The sequence below is a fragment of the Xiphophorus couchianus genome, chromosome 19 (assembly GCF_001444195.1).
Source record: "Xiphophorus couchianus chromosome 19, X_couchianus-1.0, whole genome shotgun sequence".
NCBI lineage: Eukaryota > Metazoa > Chordata > Actinopteri > Cyprinodontiformes > Poeciliidae > Xiphophorus > Xiphophorus couchianus.
In genome coordinates, this window is record NC_040246.1 from 23,733,748 (window position 1) to 23,753,768 (window position 20,021).

The window sequence follows — 20,021 nt, forward strand, 5'->3', positions numbered from 1 at the left end:
CTGCCATTTCTCCTTTTTACACATTTTACTACATTTTACTATTAATAGTAGTTATTAATACTTATTATAGTATTAATAACTACTATTAATATAAAATATTCGGATTTTATTCTGAGAATGATAATTTAAGTTATTCTCAGAAATAAATAAATTTGTTAAAATGTGTTTTAAAATTCTGATAAACATGAGAGTTTGCAGAGTTGATCTATAATTTTAACCATCAGCATTTTGTTGTTTTACCAGATTAATCTGGATTATGATGTCTTTAAAATGATCATATTCATGTTTTCATGATAACCAGCTTTTATAATCTGGAGAACATGTTGGTCACGTTATACATATTACTTGCCTCATGAAAACATTAACATCCTATTTTTATTTTATGGATCGTATTTTCTGCTATAGCCACCATTTTTATGGAGTTTATATTTTACTGTTGACTCTTCCTGATGGCCGGCGCTGGCTGCTGCAGTAATTATTATTTTCACTTAAACATTAAAATCAGAAAGGTTCAGTTCTGCTTTTCATCTTTCAGAAACTTTCACTGACTGGATGTTGATTTATGAATATTATAAAGAAATGCTGTAAACTTACTGTAATTCTTTGCAGTTAATTTAAAGCTCTGAAGCTGAACTTGTCGCCGCCATCCGGCCTGATGTGTTGCTAGGTAACCCAGTCTGACGCTCTTATGACGTCATCACATCAAGAGGTTTCGTCAGCGTCACGTCCCGCATCACCTGCAAGCACTCTGCTCCGCCAGCCGGCATTTCAGTGATAACGGAGGAGTTTCTATGGTTACCGGTTCGGTCCACTCCAGACCCAGCCAGCCGTCACAGGGCCGACCCGCTGTAACTACGCTGTAATTCTGCTGTAGTTCGGATAAGTAACTCTGCTGTGATGGATACACAGAGTCGCCGCATCTCACTGAGATCTTTCAGCCTGAATGCAGCAGCAGCTGATGTTCCTACGTTCATGAACGCATCACATGAACTCTGCTGTCTCTGATATTTCCTGAAACACCTGAATTAATGTCGCCAGGCTGCTCCCCGGTTCTCCCTCTGCTGATGTGGTTCAGTTATGGTCGGGTCTTTAACACATTCATTTTGATGAATCAATTAAGACAATTTTAATCACATTGTTCCCCATGCAAACCTTCCGACCGGAACGTCTGTATTCGTGTGTTTCCGGAATGACAGTTAATCTGACGCACAGATGACAGCCGCTAGCAGAAGCTGCTCCTCTGGGCCGTTGGGGGTTATTTTTCTCATCTAAAGACTGTTGTTGTGCTAAAAGCTGCTAGCCTTTAGCTTTTAGCACACAGTCGGATTAATGTTGATTAATTTAGTTTTTAGGATTTAGTTTGTTTTTGTCAGTCTGCCTGACCTGTTGGACTCTAAACCGTCCCGCTCCAGGCGAACTTGATAAGTATTCACATCCCTGCAGGTGTTGAACAGGTTTTAATTCTGAATATAATCTCTGCTGTTCCAGTTTCATACTTATACTAACAATCTGCCCTTTTAATGTTCAGATACATGTTTTTGATGTATTTTACCACAATCCTCTGGACCAGAGAAGCTGCCAATAACTGCACACCATTTGTGTTGAATCAATGCGCTGCCATGTTTTTCAGTCTTTATTCTGTCTTTTTTTTTTTTTTTTTTTGCTACTGTTGCAGCAGAATTTCTGCAGAATGTGGGAGAATAAAAGCAGATTTCTGCTGTATTCTAACCTCATCAGCTCTGCTGGTTCTGCTGGTTCTGCTGGTTCTGGACGGCATCTTATCACCTGGAAGCAGCCAGAGAAAGAAAATTGGAGAAATCCAGAGTGCTGCGACTGGCGGATTGAAACTGCGGCGCCATGTTTACCTGCAGCGTTGTCACGGTAACGGCCCATCAAGATGTCTCCTCAGAAACGTGCAGAGGTAAAAACAACAGTCGGCTCAGTGATGTGAGATGAAGAGCCCCTCTGGAGTCAGGTGCTGTGACCTTTGACCTGCTGCATGTTTCGCTTCCTGCCTCAGGTCTCACATAAAGACCCGTCTGCTGCCGGACGCAGAGGAGCCATGAAGACCAAGAAATGTTTCCATCTGGCTCTTCTGGTGATGTTGGTCTGCGACGTCCCACCGACTCCTTCCACGTTCAGCTGTGAGTAAATATTTCTTATGAATTTTGTTTAATACAGCAAGAGAAAGAAAACGTTCATGTTTGAGACTCATCTTTTTATTTATATCTGTATTAAAAGCTTTGAGTCTCAATTTAAAAAGTTTATCCTTGTTAAGTTTCAAATATTAAATATTTCATCTAATTTCCTGCAGAATTTAATTAGCAGACAAATTAAAATTCTAAAATGAAAAAAGTGAAGAAAATAATCCAGATTTAACAGCATAATATTCTGGTTTTTGGTCATATTTAATTTTTTATTTGTATACTAGATCAGCATAGCTTCCACTATTTACTCGGTGTTTAGTCGTTTAGCATTAGCTTCAGCTAATTTTTTTGTTGGTTTAGCATTAGCAGAGCTGAGATTCTGGCTCAGCTAGTTATTGAAGCTAACCATTTGGTTAGCATTGCCCACCACTGGCAATAGCTGCTGCTGATTTTAGTTCAAACATTTATTCTCTGTTACAACCACGGCAGCCATTTGGAAAAATGAAACACAAGATCAAGAAAGTAAATCATTTTAATTTAAAATATGTAGGCTCTGCTCTGAGCTCTGAAGTTCTGTGTTTTTCATTTTCAGCCTCGTCCTTCAGAGACTTTCTGGTCTCGTCTCCTCAGGATGCTGACGGCACCTCCAGCCAGCGGTACCCGGCCCAGACGAGCACCGGCCCAAACAGCCTGAAAATGAAACTGCTTTACCCTCCAACTCCTCTCTGCAGCCATGGCTTCAGGTTTCACTTCCATCCTCAGAATCAGGAGATTTTCAGGTCTGGGGAGATTTTCCACGCCGCCCTGCAGATCCTGAAAAATGCAGCAAAGCAGAAATATAACAGGAACTTCACAGCATCAGGTACGGCCATAGTTCTAATCTGTTTCTTTCATTTCTAGCTGTGCTACCAAAATCATGTAGAAACCATAAAGCCTGACATTTTAACGCTCGTTTGCGGCGGCGCTGAGCTGCAGTGACTTCATTTTTTTGCTCGTGTCAGAGCTTTTGTCACGGGAAAACCTGGAGCTGCTTGCAGAGTTGTCTCAGTGTCCGACTGAAACGGATCCAGCCGTCTGTGAAGGAAGTCATCATGACAAATATCGCAGCATATCAGGAGTCTGCAACAACAGGTAGCAAAACCGCCGCGGCGCAGGGTCGTGCTTCAGGTCAGGAGATTTTATTATTACAGCAAAGAGAAATAACTGAATGTGGAGTAAAACTTGGTAAAAGTGAAGCTTTCAGCTGTTCTTTTGAAATAAATTCCCAGCTTCAGATTTTAGGACAGACAGGCTAAAGGGTTTGACCAGTGAGATCCAGCGTTTGATGCTAACCGCTAAAAAACAACCAGAGGTCGTTTTTGTTAGTGATTGGAAAGGAACACTAAACACCTAAAAAAATTATTAGGAGTTAACGCTAAATTGCTAAAACATAAAGCAATTAGCATAACTTTAAAAAATTGTGAACATTAGCGTTAGCCTGCTAAACACATAAAAAGTTAACAGGCGCTAACCCCAAACTGCTAAGCACATGAAACATTAGCAACAGCTAATGCTAACCATTAAGCCGACCGTCCCTCATCTTGTCCTTCCAGGTGTGAGACTCGCTAACATAACATCAGTTTCTGATTCTGCTGCATTTTATTAAAGTTTTATGAACACAATGACCAAAGCAGAAAATATTTGAGACATAAAGTTAATGAAGTCATGAAAATGGACAACATTTTATGACAATAACTAGTTTAAAAGGCTCAAATATGGCAGCCATCTTGAAAAATGATTACCATCCTTTAAATCAAAGTGGCTAATGGGAAATATGAAAGCGTTAGCATGCTAATGTTCTGTAGCTGATGGTTTACGGTGATTAGCTGCTCTAACGGTTTTACTGAATCGGGTTAAATGTCATTTAGATTGAAATATTTCCTGCTGAGTCTGTCAGGTTAAAGCGGAGCAGCCGGTTTCTTCCTTCTGTCAGACAGAATCCTGACTGGGGCGCCGCCAACACGGCTTTGGTCCGATGGCTTCCAGCTGAATATGAGGACGGAGAAGAGGAACCCAGAGGCTGGGACCCCCAGCGGCTCCATCATGGATCCCAGCTTCCCCCGGTAATCTGAGTGAAGGTAGAGCCGGGCCGGAGCAGCGGTCCGGTTCGCTCCGCAGCCTGCTTCCGGCTAATAAGGTCCTCGGAAACCGGCTGGACTATGAGGCAGACCGACGGGCAGGAAGCGATTGGCTGAAATGAATACGAGCCGCTCAGATGAACGTGGGGAGCGGTTCTGTTCCTCAGTCCAGACCACCGTCAGTTTCAGGAGAAACTTAGTAAATAACTACCAGCTGCAGTCTGGTTAGTGGATCTGAGCCGCTCTAATCCACTTTCTATCGAATCAGGAGGAGAAATGAGGAGACGGAGTGTTTCTCCACAGCTTCACTTAAAGCTTTTATTAAAAACTGTTTTACTCACCTTGTCGTAAGACAGATAATCTGTAAAAATATAGATCTTCTCCCTGAGCAAAAACAACCAATCAGAGCTGGGAGGCAGGGCATAGCGCTGTCAATCACCATCATGTACTTGCTGCTAAAGGTGCTAATAGCTAAGAAATAACTCACAGGAAAACCGTTTATCTGCTGTCATCAGTGGTAATGCTAACTAGCTTTAGCATCCACAACAGGCTGTGCTAGCTGCAGTACAGTAGAGAGCAAGAGGGGATGATTGACAGCACTAAGACCCTCCTCCTTCCTCTGATTGGTTGTTTCTAGTTTGCATGACATGATGACGATTTCAACAAACATGCAAGAACATTTTTATAAAAGTTACAGCTTTAAATGATCTGGTTTTAACCTCCAGGTGTTCTCACCTGATTGGCCAATCAGAGAGCCAATCAGCTTTCTGATTGGCTGTGATGACAGTCTGAGTGCTGATTGGCTGTGTGTGTGCAGCCGCGGCGTGTCAGCAGGGAAGTGGTGAGGACTTCCTGTAAGGGCTCAGACGCTGCGTACTCCCAGCTGCTGGCGGACTGGGGTCAGTACATCGACCACGATGTGACCCTGACGCCGCAGAGCCTCAGCGGAGCCGCTTCCTGGGCGCAGCGGGACTGCCGCACGTCGTGTGGAAACCTGCATCCCTGCTTCCCCATCCAGGTGATTCTGCTCAAAACACCAAGAACTGAAATCCGTTCTTAGATCAGTGAGTACGATATGTAATCTGATTACATTGTGGCGTGTGCCTGCCTCTCAGACTCAGGACTCCCTTTGCATGCCGTTCCATCGCTCCACGCCGGCCTGCAGCTCCAGGACCGGCTCCGGCATCCTGCGGGCTCTGCAGCGGCAGCAGCTGAACGCTGTCTCGTCCTTCATCGACGCCTCTCTGGTGTACGGCCACACGCCGCAGCTGCAGCGCGACCTCCGCGACCTCTCCGGCCGCAGTGGGAAGCTGGCCGTAAACGGCCGCTTCCGGGACCGGCAGGGCAGACCTTACCTGCCCTTCGTAGCGGCGACGCCGTCGGCGTGCGGCCGGGGAATGGAGTGTTTCCGGGCCGGAGACGGCCGGGTCAACGAGGGCCTGCCTCTGATCGCGCTGCATACGCTGTGGCTCCGGGAACACAACCGCCTCGCAGAGACCCTGAAGCTCATCAACCAGCACTGGAGCCCCGAGGCCGTGTTCCAGGAGGCACGCAAGATCGTTGGCGCCCTGCACCAGGTAAGAGTCCGGCGCCCCCTACAGGACCGCTGCAGCTCACACACCAACATCACCAGTTTGATGCCCCTAAATAAAAACCTGGGACTGATTTGTTTTTGTGTGTATCGATCAAACGAGGTCCGACTCTCTGGGTCTCTGAATGGAACCGCTAACTAAAAGTTAGCTACGTTAACCTAAAGCGCTAACCATAAATATCAGTAATCAGTAATAATTTTATAACAAATTTATGTCAGATCATGATTTCTTGGATAATGTCAGGTTGTCATAACAAAGACATTTTGAATAATGTCAACTGTGTATTAAAAGTGTCATGATTTACCGAATGACACTTTATGACGATAGTCATAAATATTCATGAAGACTTCCTCATGTTTATGACAGTGTCATGACAGTGTTATTCACAACCCGTCAAAGTGTTACCGTTCCTTCCTTTAGGACATTGTTGCTGCAGGAAGTGATTCCCAGTTGTCCCGTCCTGCTGGGAACGCTGGTTTTCTGTAGCCCTGCTGTAACGTGTCAAACAGCAGAAACGGAGATTAATCGTAAAATCATCAGCGAGTTGTGGACAGGAAATGAAACATGAATGAAAAGTGTTTGGCTTTTCTCGAGGGAATTATTACTGTTTTTGTCAGACATGGAAATGTTTTTGCATCTAAAGCAGGAAGTTGTTTCAAAGATCCTGCTGGAGGGAAAACGGGAAACTTTTCCTGAATAAATGAATAAAACAGAGAGTTTGATATAAATATTAACCCTCTAATTTCTACATTTTGACATAATGCACAGTTAAAGTCATCAGTGGCATAATGGCTGCTGAAGTTTGAGTTTTCTAACTAAATATTTTCATACAGGCTCAAATGTAATGTTTGCTTTTTGTTGCCAGAATAATTCATGTTGAGTTTATTCATGATGTGTTCTGCTTTTCTAAGTCACATTTAGCTTTGAATAAATAAAATTGCTTAGACTCTCCTTGGGCTGCCACCATATCGTGGTGGAGGGGTTTGAGTGCCCCAATGATCCGAGGAGCTATGCTGTCTGGGGCTTCATGCCCCTGGTAGGGTCACCCAAGGCAGACAGGTCCTAGGTGAGGGACCAGACAAAGCGCAGCCCTAAGACCCCAATGACGGATAAAAACATTGGACTTGGCGTTCCCTCGCCCGGACGCGGGTCACCGGGGCCCCACTCTGGAGCCAGGCCTGGAGGGGGTGCACGATGGCGAGCGTCTGGTGGCCGGGCTTTAACCCATGGAGCCCGGCCGGGCTCAGCCCGAAGAGGAAACATAGGTCCCCCCTCCCATGGGCCCACCACCTGCGAGAGGGGCCAAAGGGGTCGGGTGCAGTGTGGGATGGGTGGCGGCAGAGGGAGGGGGCCCTGGCGATCCGATCCTCGGTTGCAGAAGCTGGCTCTTGGGACGTGGAATGTCACCTCTCTGGTGGGGAAGGAGCCGGAGCTAGTGTGTGAGGTCGAGAGGTTCCGGCTAGAAATAGTCGGTCTCACCTCGACGCACGGCTCTGGTTCTGGAACCAGTCTTCTTGAGAGGGGCTGGACATACTTCCACTCTGGAGTTGCCCATGGTGAGAGGCGTCGAGCAGGAGTGGGCATACTTGTTGCTCCCCATCTCGGCGCCTGTACGTTGGGGTTTACCCCGGTGAACGAGAGGGTAGCCTCCGTCCGCCTACTGGTGGGGGGACGGGTCCTGACTGTAGTTTGTGCTTACGGGCCGAACGACAGTTCAGATTACCCACCCTTTTTGGAGTCCTTACAGGGGGTACTGGAGAGTGCTCCTCCTGGGGACTCCCCTGTTCTGCTGGGGGACTTCAACGCTCACGTGGGCAACGACAGTGAGACCTGGAGGGGCGTGGTTGGGAGGAACGGCCCCCCCGATCTGAACTCGAATGGTGTTCTGTTGTTGGACTTCTGTGCTCGTCATGGATTGTCCATATCGAACACCATGTTCAGGCATAAGGGTGTTCATATGTGCACTTGGCACCAGGACACCCTAGGCCGCAGTTCGATGATCGACTTTGTCGTCGTTTCATCGGATCTGCGGCCGTATGTCTTGGACACTCGGGTGAAGAGAGGTGCGGAGCTGTCCACTGACCACTACCTGGTGGTGAGTTGGCTCCGGTGGTGGGGGAGGAAGCCGGTCAGACCTGGCAGGCCCAAACGTGTTGTGAGGGTCTGCTGGGAACGTCTGGCGGAATCCCCTGTGAGACGGAGCTTTAACTCCCATCTCCGGCAAAACTTTGAACAGGTCCCGGGGGAGGTGGGGGACATGGAGTCTGAGTGGACTGTGTTCCGTGCCTCCATTGTCGAGGCGGCCGGTCGGAGCTGTGGCCGCAAGGTTGTCGGTGCCTGTCGCGGCGGCAACCCTCGTACCCGTTGGTGGACACCTTCGGTGAGGGATGCTGTCAGGCTGAAGAAAGAGTCCTACCGGGCCTTTTTGACCTGTGGGACTCCGGAAGCAGCTGATGGGTACCGGCAGGCGAAGCGGCATGCGGCTCGGGTGGTTGCTGAGGCAAAACCTTGGGCGTGGGAGGAGTTTGGAGAGGCCATGGAGAAAGACTTCCGCAAGGCTTCGAAGCGATTCTGGTCCACCATCCGGCGTCTCAGGGGGGGGAAGCGGTGCAGCACCAACACTGTTTATAGTGGGGATGGTGTGCTGCTGACCTCTACTCGGGACGTTGTGGGCCGGTGGGCAGAGTACTTCGAAGACCTCCTCAATCCCACCAACATGCCTTCCATTGAGGAAGCGGAGCCTGGGGACTCTGGGTTGGGCTCTCCAATCTCTGGGGACGAGGTGGCCGAGGTGGTTAAAAAGCTCCTCGGTGGCAGGGCCCCGGGGGTGGATGAGATCCGCCCGGAGTTCCTTAAGGCTCTGGATGTTGTAGGGTTGTGTTGGCTGACGCGACTCTGCAATATCTCATTGACATCGGGGGCAGTTCCCCTGGATTGGCAGACTGGGGTGGTGGTCCCCCTGTTCAAAAAGGGGGACCGGAGGGTGTGCTCCAATTATAGAGGGGTCACACTCTTAAGCCTCCCTGGCAAGGTCTATTCAGGGGTCCTGGAGAGGAGGGTCCGTCGGATAGTTGAACCTTGGATTCAGGAAGAGCAGTGTGGTTTTCGTCCCGGTCATGGAACTCTGGACCAGCTCTACACCCTCGGCAGGGTCCTGGAGGGTTCTGGGAGTTCGCCCAACCGGTCTACATGTGTTTTGTGGACTTGGAGAAGGCGTTCGACCGTGTCCCTCGGGGAGCCCTGTGGGGGGTTCTCCGGGAGTATGGGGTACCGGGTCCTTTGATACGGGCTGTCAGGTCCCTGTATGACCGGTGTCAGAGTCTGGTCCGCATTGCCGGCAGTAAGTCGGGCTCGTTTCCGGTGAGAGTTGGACTCCGCCAGGGCTGCCCTTTGTCACCGATTCTGTTCATTACTTTCATGGACAGAATTTCTAGAATAGCCAGGGTGTTGAGGGGATCCGATTTGGTGGCCTTAGGATCTCGTCTCTGCTTTTTGCAGACGATGTGGTCCTACTGGCCTCATCAGGTCATGATCTGCAGCTCTCGCTGGAGCGGTTCGCAGCCGAGTGTGAAGCGGCCGGGATGGGGATCAGTGCCTCCAAATCCGAGGCCATGGCCTTGAGCCAGAAAAGGGTAGAGTGCCTTCTCCGGGTCAAGGGGGGTGTCCTGCCCCAGGTGGAGGAGTTCAAGTATCTCGGGATCTTGTTCACGAATGAGGGAAGAAGGGAGCGGGAGATCGACAGGCGGATTGGCGCTGCGTCTGCTGTCAAGCGGGCGCTGTACCGGTCCGTCGTGGTGAAGAGAGAGCTGAGCCAAAAAGCGAAGCTCTCGATTTACCGGTCAATCTACGTTCCCTCCCTCATCTATGGTCATGAGCTTTGGGTCATGACCGAAAGAACGAGATCGCGGATACAAGCGGCCGAAATGGGTTTTCTCCGTAGGGTGGCTGGGCTCTCCCTTAGAGATAGGGTGAGAAGATCAGTCATCCGGGAGGGACTCAGAGTAGAGCCGCTGCTCCTTCACATCGAGAGGAGCCAGTTGAGGGGCATCTGGTCAGGATGCCTCCTGGACGCCTCCCTGGTGAGGTGTTCCGGGCACGTCCCACCGGGAGGAGGCCCCGGGGAAGATCCAGGACACGCTGGAGGGACTATGTCTCTCGGCTGGCCTGGGAATGCCTTGGGATTCCCCCGGAAGAGCTAGAAGAAGTGGCTGGGGAGAGGGAAGTCTGGGCCTCCCTTCTGAAGCTGCTACCACCGCGACCCGACCTCGGATAAGCGGAAGATGATGGATGGATGGATGGATGGATGCTTAGACAATTATTAATTAAACTAGTAATTTAGATCAATATTACCAATTGAAGGCATCACTCTTACCGAGGAAACAGAATTCAGGCAGTTATTATTTCTAATACCTGCCTGATGAGGTTTGAAGCCACAGAGGAACAGCAACATGCTGCACATGCATAAGCAATAAAAACAAACAGTTTGTTACATAATCAGTCAACCTGAGTTAATTAAATCTGTAAACTCGACCTGATTGGGTGGAAACTTGTCATGGTAACTGGATGTTTGATGCAGGTCACCTAGCATCTTTTCAAAGCAGCTATTTTTAAACACAGAATATTTCTTTAATCATTTCAGTTTGAGCTGATGTGTTAGAGCGGCCAGCACCTCTAATTAGGAGAAAAACAGAAACTGCTTTACTAAATGTGGAAATGTGTTCTGGCACAGCAGAAAGGTTACGTTTCCTCGTCCACAATGAAACATTTGTGGTTTTTCATCAGACTGAGGAAGCCAGGCGAGTAGAGCAGCTTTATTTTCAGCAGACGGTCAGTGGGCGACCAGCACACGACATGAAGAACAAACACAGAAAGGTCAGAAGCCTTAATAACAGACTGCTGTCAGCTTCTGGTTTTAAACTCTGGGAATCTGCTGCACCAACAAAACCATTTTAATGTTGGTGGAAGATCTTCAGAAACATCCTAAAACAGAGAACCTTCTGGCTTTAAAGCAAACATTGATAAAACGCTGCGTCCTCATGTTGGCTTTAAATGTTTCAGGATAATCAGTCGCCTTAAATACCCAGAAGTGGCGAGGGGACGGCAAACCATCCAGCCAGGATGCATAAGCAAGAAGGAACAGAGCAGACTGGACGTCATGAGGAAACTAAGATCCTCACAGGTTTGCATCAGATGCTGCAAATCGTCAGTCTGCAGTTTTGAGAGCCTCATCTCTTCTGCCATCATCTGTTAGGGTCCGATGAAGCCAGACGTCCTCTGGGTAAAACAGATCAGCGTTTCTCTGATCAGAATGTAAACCCCTTGTTCAGAAGCAACCTGTAACAAAACCAACTGTGAAAAATGGTCAGAGGGAGCAGAAGAAACCCTGCATCATTGTTTTGATGCTACTGACCGGATTGCTCTTTGCCAGCCACAGGGAGACGACATCAGTGCCACGACTGAGTGTGTAACAGAATATATAAACTTCAGGATGGACAACTCCTTCCCACCAGAAGCATGTCCATTCTGATTTATGGTAATGAAACTTGTTTAACCTTTCCTTGGTAATGGTTTCATCAGTTACATGGAAGCTGGGTCAGCCCAAGACTCTTTCATCTCCACTAACTGGTTGCTGTTTCTTTGTCGTTGTAGGTCAGTAGTCAGCTCTTTAACGCCGTGAGAGAACTGCAGTTTTCTCTTTTCAGACATCAACCTGATAATTGTTTGGTGCTCTGTCTGAAGTGAGCAGGTACTCTTCAATTCCCAAAATATTCGTGGAGATCATTTCCCTCCACAGGAGGGAATCATTTCATAAAGAAATGATTGTCTACAAAGATACTGAGCTTATTTTAAGCTGCTAAAGTAAACAATACTGCTGCAACGGCTGCGACTTGGAAATAATTAACTGATGCAAAGTGTTTACATTTTTGAGAACAAATACATTTTTATTTCCTCAAAAGTCAAACAATGTTCTATAGGTTTTAGGTTGCATCATTCCCACCAGCCCTGTTCGGTCCACTTCAATCCAACTCCAGTGCGTCTGCCTAGTCAAAGTCCAGTTCGGTTGGTGAGGTGTGAACACTAATCGACCTCTGACCTCTGGTCTTCCAAACCTCAGTCTGGATTCGGTTGAAGTGAACTCTCGTTCGGTTTGAATGTGAACGCCAAGCGGACCTGACACCGCTCCAAAAGCAGGCAGTGGACTATAGCGCAGGGCATTCTGGGTAAATACAACCAAAACTAACATGCTAGCCTAGCGCTAGCAGCAGAAATGGCTCCTGGTCTTTAGCCAAAGACTGAAGAGAAATCCTCCAACACTAAAACCTGACGCCTCCATCTTGTTTCCATCTGGTGAAGAAGGAAGTTGCTCTCAGCGTCTTCAGAGGTTTTTGTGTCGTTTCCTTCAGTGGTTCTTGGTGCAGCGCCCCCACAGGCCAGGAGGGGAACAGGTTGGTTTGACTCAGAGCAGAGAGAGAGAGAACCACAGCAGCTGGAGGTGGAGCAGATGATGGAGTTCTGGATCCAGTAGAACCGGGTCTACTGGACCATCAGGTGTGAAAACAGCCTTTCTTACACTAAGGAGCTGAAGTTTCTTTTCTAAAGTTCCTAGATCTTTCCAGATCATCCCCTCCTACTAAAGACCTTTGAGATATTCAGCTGCCAAAATCCAGAGGTGAGACAATCTGAGCAGATAAAAGCATCAAAGTTCTCATCGAACATTTTCAGGTTCAGTCAAAGCGAGTGATCTTCGTCACCCACCTGTCACTCACGGCGTCAAATGGCCATCTTGTCTGATTGATTTGGAGCAAATAAAAGCTGCATTGGTAAAAGATTTAGACACTTTGAAGTAGTTTCAGTCTTTCCCATGCCTTGTCTTTCTTGTTTGACTTCCAGATAATAACGATGAGAGATTATATCCCTAAAGTAATTGGTGTGGAGTCGTTTGAACAGCACATTGGACCCTATGGCGGGTACGATCCGACGGTGGACGGCTCGGCCTCCAACGTGTTCGCCACAGCGGCCTTCAGGTTTGGCCACGGCACCATTCCTCCGATCCTCAGCAGGCTGAACGAGAGCTTTCAGGAAGACCGGCGCTTCCCCCACCTGAGACTTCAGCAGGCACTCTTCAGTCCCTGGAGGATCGTTAAAGAAGGTCAGTGCGCTCCTCTAAGGCAGCCATGGAAACCTCCGGAGAGCCACAGGAAGGAAGAGACGTCGTTGTATTTGGGTCAGCTGGAGTTTCAGGAGAAATTCCTGCAAAGTTAATTCACCAAATTAAAGCTGAAGATGCAGTATTGGCCCAGTTTACCCACAATTCATAGTTGTTTCCTGATGGTTCACATCAGTCTGCAGGACAAGTTGGGACAGAAATCTGTTGGATTCGCTTTAATAAATTATTTTTGACACCACTGAGCAAAGACAAACTGTCTCTAAGCAGAAGCTGGTTTGATTTTTAGTTTGGTTTTTCTTTTTTCCAGAGCAGCTGCTTTATTCATGTTCATTTGAACGTTCTTTGGTATTAATTGAAAGCTGCAGAGCTCCTTGTGTATGTGGCATCGAACCAACCTTTGTGTGTGTGTGTGTGTGTGTGTGTGTAGTTGTTTTTGTTACCATAGAGGGTCCAAACGAAGGGAGCCCACCAACCCAGAGGGGCCTTGTGTGTTTGGGGTCCAAATTCTGGACCCCGCATGGGAAGCCAGTCTAAAGCAGATTGGGAAGCTCTCCTAACATGCTGCATGCTTTTTTTCCACTTAGCCCACTTGGTAGCAATGATTGGGAAAGTGTGTGCGAAGTGTGTGTGCTCAGTAATGACCCCTTGTCTGCGGGAGGTGGTACTGCAAGTATACGCAGTACAGGAGTGTTTAATTTAACCAACCAGGGCTCCTTGTGGTCCAAGTTTTGACCAATAATATTGACTGATATTCAAAGAAAATATGTTATTCCCTGAAAATTTCAGGAAGTGATTTTTGTGTAATTCCTGTTGTTAAACATTATGACATCATTAGGTAGGCTTATTTGATTTACATTTTACTTGAATAGTGTGGTGTGTGTGTGTGTGCAGGTGGCATCGAGCCGACCTTGCGGGGCATGGTTGCCACGGCGGCAGCGGTGACGGCTCCGGACTCCCTCCTGGTGGAGGAGGTAACGGAGTCGCTGCTGGTTCTGGACTCCCAGCAGAACCTGGATCTGGCTGCTCTGAACCTGCAGAGGGGGCGGGACCACGGACTGCCAGGTCAGGATCTCATCACAAAATATCACTATGGCTCATCTGGAGCAAAACCAGTCAATAAAAAACTGGTTTCTAGGAATGGACCAAATTATATTAAAGGGGCAGTGTTATGTGTTTACCATTTTATAGAACAGTCAAGTAACTGTGTTACCTTCAAAAATGCGTTACCTTATAAAAATGTTGTTTATATCAAATATGACCTAAAAGAAACTTTACTTTCTGGTTTAACCTTGAAATTGTTCCTCTGTCACTTTAAAAGCTCCTGCTCTTTCTGAAGCTCCGCCTCCAGAAAGTCATCCCAACATGGCTCCTCTATTGACCCTTTAATGTTTTTACCTGCGTTGCTCTGAGCAGCAGCTCCATATTAAGCTCAGCTGTTTGCTGATTGCTGTCGGCTAGTCTGAAGGAGCTGAGTGAGAGGAGGAGCTGTGCCTCGAAGGCGGGGCTATGTCCACCCAGTTGTTTTGTACAACTGAATGGTTGCTATAGAGACTAAAGGATTTCTCAAACATGAAGGTATCAGAGCAACACTGCTGGACTGTTTCTGGTGATGGAATAGCACAATATGATCATTTTACATAAAACTGTCCCTTTAATAAACACAGTGATGTGAAAAAATAGGAGACTTTATGATGCATTTTTGTATATATTTAGACTTTTGGATGTTTAGGATTAATAAACAATCAGTTGAGGTTTGTTTTGTTTGGACCTCAGATGTTCAGTTTGTTGTCTCAACAACCAGAACCCGTACAGAACCAGTTATGAACAAAAAAATGACTGAACTTTCTGTTTCTGTAAGCAGCCGCTGATAAAATCCAGTCAGTTCCTGGATACCTTAATCACTAATTCATAATACATTTTAATATTTTCTGTTGCTTCATGTGAAGTTTAGTGAAGAATCCAGAGTTTTCTTCCTTCTGCCACCTTGAAACTGAGTAACTGGATTTATTTTCTGTCCTGCTGCAGTTAGCGGTTCGTCAGTCAGCCCCTCCCTGAGGATATTGTTGCTCTTCACCAGATAAACAGACATGTTTTATTGTCAGGACACATTAACTCTGGGAACAGATCCAAGAAAAGTCATACGTCTTCATGTTCCTGATTCCCGCCACAGAAAAAAAAAACCTTTCAGGTCTGGAGTAGAAAACTGAGCTTAAATCTTTGGTTTTACATCCTTAATAAAAGCACCTAAAGCAACCTGTTCTTAGTTTCCACCAGTCCTCCATCTGAGCTGCTCCTGCTTGGTGTTGTAGAAATAAAAGCATCTTTGTGTAGTTAAGGGGAGCTGATGGCGTAGCAACACTTCCTCCTGTCTGTGAAAATCTGCCTGCAGCTCCAGGGAGAAACGTGTGAAAGTCGCTGAGGCTGGAAGAAACCTCTGCTGCACCAGGAGAATCAAACCTGAAACTAAAGACGCTGCAGCTGTTTTTAAAAGAAGCTGCATGTTTGCCGCTCTGGATGCTTCTGGAGGACATTTTGAAGCATTTAAATGCCACTCACCGCTGCAGGAAAACACTGAATTTCAACCCACAAAGCAGTTCTCTGAAACAAATCATGGTTATCTGATTTCTCTGCAGCCTCAGAACAAAGAGACTTCCTGCTGTTCTTTAGGGGTGAAACCTAAAACTCAACATGTCGCTGCCACCAAACCGTCATGGAGTTTATTTCTTCTGAATCTATTTAGTTCTTCATCGCTGCCAAGTTGTAAATTGGGTTGTTTAAAATATCCGTTGGCACAACACAGAAATGTTTTCATAAGGTAACATTTCCAACTTTATTACCAATATTGGGAATAAAAATATGACTTGGGTTTCATTTGTCAACGTCTCTTTGGAGAAAATGACAAATGTTAAGAAAACTTTATTACCATCGTACATTTTCAGCAACAAGCAGAATCAAAGAGTTTTATGATTAGGAGAAAATAAAACACAGAAAAAAATGCAACAATGTAGAAAAAATGTCTGTTAATTAGACTGAACTTTATGATGTTCCTGTTGCTATGGATCAAATCAACTCAGTGTTCTAGCAGTTTTTCAGTTTTCTGGAAGTTTGTTCCAGATCTATGGTGCATGGAAGCTGAATGCTGCTTCTCCATGTTTGGTTCTGCTCTGCATCAGAACCAGAACCAGTGTGAACACAGGTACATAAAGCTGCTAGTCGTCTGCAAAAGTCGGATAAATAAGGCAATAATCTCGTGTTCAGAGCAGGCAAGTACTGGATGAAAGTGGGCCAACAACCCGGCCCTGAGGAACCTCAGCTGGGATTGTTTTCTCGCTCTGAGCCCTTGCTAAATGCCACTAGCTTAATCTAAACACATTTCAAAAGAAAAGCGGACACATCACTTAACGCTGGAATGACTTTTCAGGATACAACGACTGGAGGGATTTCTGTGGACTGAAGCGCATTGCGACTTTGGACGACCTGGCAGAAGTCGTGAGAGATCGCAGAGTCGCTGAGAAGATTCTTCATTTATACCAGCATCCTGACAACATCGACGTTTGGCTGGGAGGACTGGTGGAAAACTTCCTGCCCGGCTCCAGAACTGGCCCACTGTTCGCCTGCCTGATCGGAAAGCAAATGAAGCTTCTGCGTGACGGAGATCGGTACGAAAACGTTTCTGCTTCACATAAAACCTGAAGCCGAAGCCGAAGCTGCTCATGTGTTTGGGTTTTTGCTCCAGGTTTTGGTGGGAAGCGGACGGCGTGTTCACCCGGCAGCAGCGGGAGCAGCTGTGGAAAACTTCTCTGTCTCGGATCATTTGTGAGAACTCGGACATCCAGGAGATTCCTGCGGATCCCTTCAGGCTGGCTCAGTACCCGGCCGGCTTCCTTCACTGCAGCGCCGTCCCGGCCCTGAGCCTGGAGGCCTGGAGAGACGAGCCGAGTCTCGGTGAGTTCACCGACACGAGCCACTAACTTCAGACGTTCAACACGCTGATGGCACAAACTGCTGCTGTTTCAGGCCTGCGACTGTGTGGCTCTCCGCGGCCCGTAGACAACGGAGATTTCCTGTTTTCCTCTAGATCTGGAAAGCTGACGGCTCAGTACGCCTGTTTCCATGGTTTCCAGCTAGAGGGCGCCACTGAGGCGGTGTGTGAAGGAGGCGTGTGGAGCGCTGACCCGCCTCGCTGCTCAGGTAGGAGAACAGACTGAAGCTTACTGCCACCTGGTGGTCATTCTGGTGCGTTACAGTCTTGACTCCTGTTGTCCTCTGAGGAGCCAGACGTGTTGATGGTTTAAAGTGCTTTTCATCAATACTTTCTGAACGTTCTCACATTTCTTTTCACTTTCCGGGAACGTAGTTTGGCTGCTCGGCCTCTTATCCTTTGACCTTTGACCCATTGATGTGCAGTGGTCTAGTCAAATCATCATCATTATTTTCTGAGAGCAGATGCATTTTATGTCTGGAAATGTTTCTTTTGGATATGGTTACCATGGGAACAGAAAAGCAGGACATTTTTCTGCTTTTTGTCAGCAGAACGAAAAATAATGAAAAGAAACATTTATTTTTATTGTTTAGTTTTTTCTGTTTCCTCAGAAACGCGGCTCGTCGCTCGCAATGCTGCAGATCCACAAACGTTTCTGAACTCAAAACCTAACCAATAAAATACGGTTATCTTGGAGTTTTCTGCGTCTGCGAGATTCTTTTTAGATTTGATCATTTAGTTTAATTTCTCTGACACATTATCAATCTGTCAGGTTCTGCTCTGTTGCAAAGTTTGCTTATGCCTGGGGCCGGCCCGCGGTGCTGCTAGTGGAAGACGGTTTGCTAAATATTTGTACCAGTTTTTTGATTAACTTATTTTGAAATGTTGAACATTTTCAACCATCTTTGCAAATAATATTGGGGATATTTCCATGGAAATGCAGGAATGAAGCAGTTTGAATGAAACGCCTTCTGGTTGTTGAAGCGTCATTCGCTAAATTATGACATTTTTATGCAAAGTTGGCATTTTAATGGACGTTTAATGCATCTTTTAGAGCAACTTTGCACTAAATGTCATAATTTACCAAATGACACTTCATGACGGACATTCATAAAGACTCCTTCATGTTCATGTGGGTCTTATGAACACCCTTCGGTCTGAGGAAGGATCTGTGATAACGCCGCTTAGTGCACTGCGGATCTGACCTTCATAAGGCCGCTGGAGGTCAGGTGAAGGTCAGTCTGAGTGAGGAAGTGATTGTCTCTAATTGTGTTTTTTATAGAAACCAGAAGCTTGACCTTTGACCTCAGCAGTGACGTGATTCTGTTAGCGGGGAATCAGCAGAAGTTTCAGTTTCATGTGTTTCTGGTTCTCCAGGTGAGACCTGCTGCTTTTATTACAGCAGAAAAAAATCATCAATTCTGAGAAAATCCCCGTTGGAAATATTTTTTCCTAATTTGTAGTTTTCCGTGTTTCTGTGGTCTGGCAGCTAAACGTTAATTTAAATGTTTTTTAGGTTTTTACTGCTGGCAGAAATGTAATATTTAACACGATGCTGTTATTGAGTTTATCTGATCATTCTGATCAATAAGGGTTTATTGGTGCAGTGCTCCAATCAGATCAGAACCAGATCAGAACCGATGGCCGGCTCCAGAACCTCAGCAGAACTTCTGCTCCTCTTCATCATCGGATCCGTTTCGATCCTGCAGCAAAAACGTTGAAATCTAAATGAAGACATTTTATTCCTCCTCCTCCTTCAGCCCAAAACAATCAATACTGGATCAATAATAAGATCAAAACAACAGGTAGGAAAACCTTTCAGTGGAAACAATCAGATCTGGAAAATATTTTATTTTATTTCTGATTTCTGACCATCAGACTGTCCAGGTGAAAAACTGCAGGACGCCATCCGGGCTGCAAGCTGATTATTACCCTGTGGCGCCCCCTGGTGTCGAGCTGCAGTACTGACTGTCCTTCCTCAGATCTCAAACAGCAACATGTTTCCTTTTCTGCAGCTTCTCAGCCCCTGATGATGTGAGGAGGGCCGCCGAGCAGCAGGTCAGAGGTCAGAGGTCAGCGCCTGGGACTTCCTCACCAAGTCCCTGTTCAGCTCCGCCGTCCTGCAGAACGCTTCGTGTCTCACCTTCCAGAAGCTGAGTCTGTTTTTAGTCTCAGCAGGACCAACTGAACGCTCACTGAATTATAATATTTCTTGTTAAACATTAAAATCTGTCATAAATTCTGACTCATGTTGTTTTAAATGTTGTGACTTTTTTACACTTCTATGTTAAGTATAATTTACATGATGATTAATATTAATTGAATATAATTACAAAAGCTGAAGTGAAAGTGCGAGGCACGATTTATTTGGATAGAGTCTTTTATTTTGAAGAATGCTTCACAGGATGTGGTTCTGTCTTTTGTCTTGCTTTTGTTGACTTTTGGTTGCTAGGTAACGATCAGCTGTCGCCGTTTCTTCCTCAATAAAAACTGAACAGAAATGTTCAGGAAAAGATATCCGAGCTATTTAATAACCTTCTATTTAATAACCTTCTATTTAATAACCTATTTAATATACATTCTATTTAATAACCTTCTATTTAATAACCTATTTAATATACATTCTATTTAATAACCTTCTATTTTAAATAGAAGGTTATTAAATCTTACTCACCGGAGGATGTTGTGACGTTTTAACACTTATATGTTAAGCATTATTTGCATGTTACGTGACTTATTTACAAATTATGCTTAACAGATGTTCCTCCCTCCATGAAAACCTCTCTGGTTAAGTCTGGAATATTTACTTATTAAATATTTATTTATTAAAAAGCATCATCGGCTTTATGAAATAAATAAATGAGTGCTGTTCCCTTCCTGTCCACAGGGTGTCGCTCTTGGGAAATAACTTCACCTCTGAGTTTGGACAGGAAGTCGTTTATGACTCCATCATGATCATATTAAGACGTTAATTCAGGAGTAAGTTAAAGATGCCAAAGGAGGCAGGAAGGAGCG

The 20,021-nt window shown here is 46.1% G+C and overlaps 1 protein-coding gene across 2 annotated transcripts; it reads left to right on the top strand.

Annotated features, from left to right (window-relative positions):
• The first annotated feature begins 94 nt into the window (after positions 1 to 94).
• tpo (thyroid peroxidase) lies at positions 95 to 19,521 on the top strand. 2 transcript variants are annotated; one of them, XM_028000957.1, is made up of 13 exons: positions 95 to 1,921; positions 2,021 to 2,144; positions 2,740 to 3,009; positions 3,149 to 3,278; positions 4,099 to 4,249; positions 5,082 to 5,282; positions 5,380 to 5,841; positions 12,748 to 13,006; positions 13,916 to 14,086; positions 16,446 to 16,683; positions 16,761 to 16,969; positions 17,042 to 17,215; positions 19,022 to 19,521. In XM_028000957.1, the coding sequence occupies exons 1-13, from the start codon at positions 1,898 to 1,900 to the stop codon at positions 19,042 to 19,044; spliced, it is 2,436 nt and encodes an 811-aa protein (XP_027856758.1). In that variant the 5' UTR covers positions 95 to 1,897; the 3' UTR covers positions 19,045 to 19,521. The 2 variants fall into 2 exon arrangements, with proteins under 2 accessions (XP_027856758.1, XP_027856759.1); XM_028000958.1 differs by having other exon boundaries at positions 96 to 1,921; positions 4,120 to 4,249.
• Positions 19,522 to 20,021: the final 500 nt, after the last annotated feature.

Excerpts from the sequence above, each read along its gene's own strand:
- tpo (XM_028000957.1), top strand. The coding sequence starts at position 1,898 with ATGTCTCCTCAGAAACGTGCAGAG. Across the intron at positions 2,145-2,739 it reads GACTCCTTCCACGTTCAGCT|CCTCGTCCTTCAGAGACTTT; the intron begins GTGAGTAAATAT and ends TTTCATTTTCAG. Across the intron at positions 5,283-5,379 it reads ATCCCTGCTTCCCCATCCAG|ACTCAGGACTCCCTTTGCAT; the intron begins GTGATTCTGCTC and ends CCTGCCTCTCAG.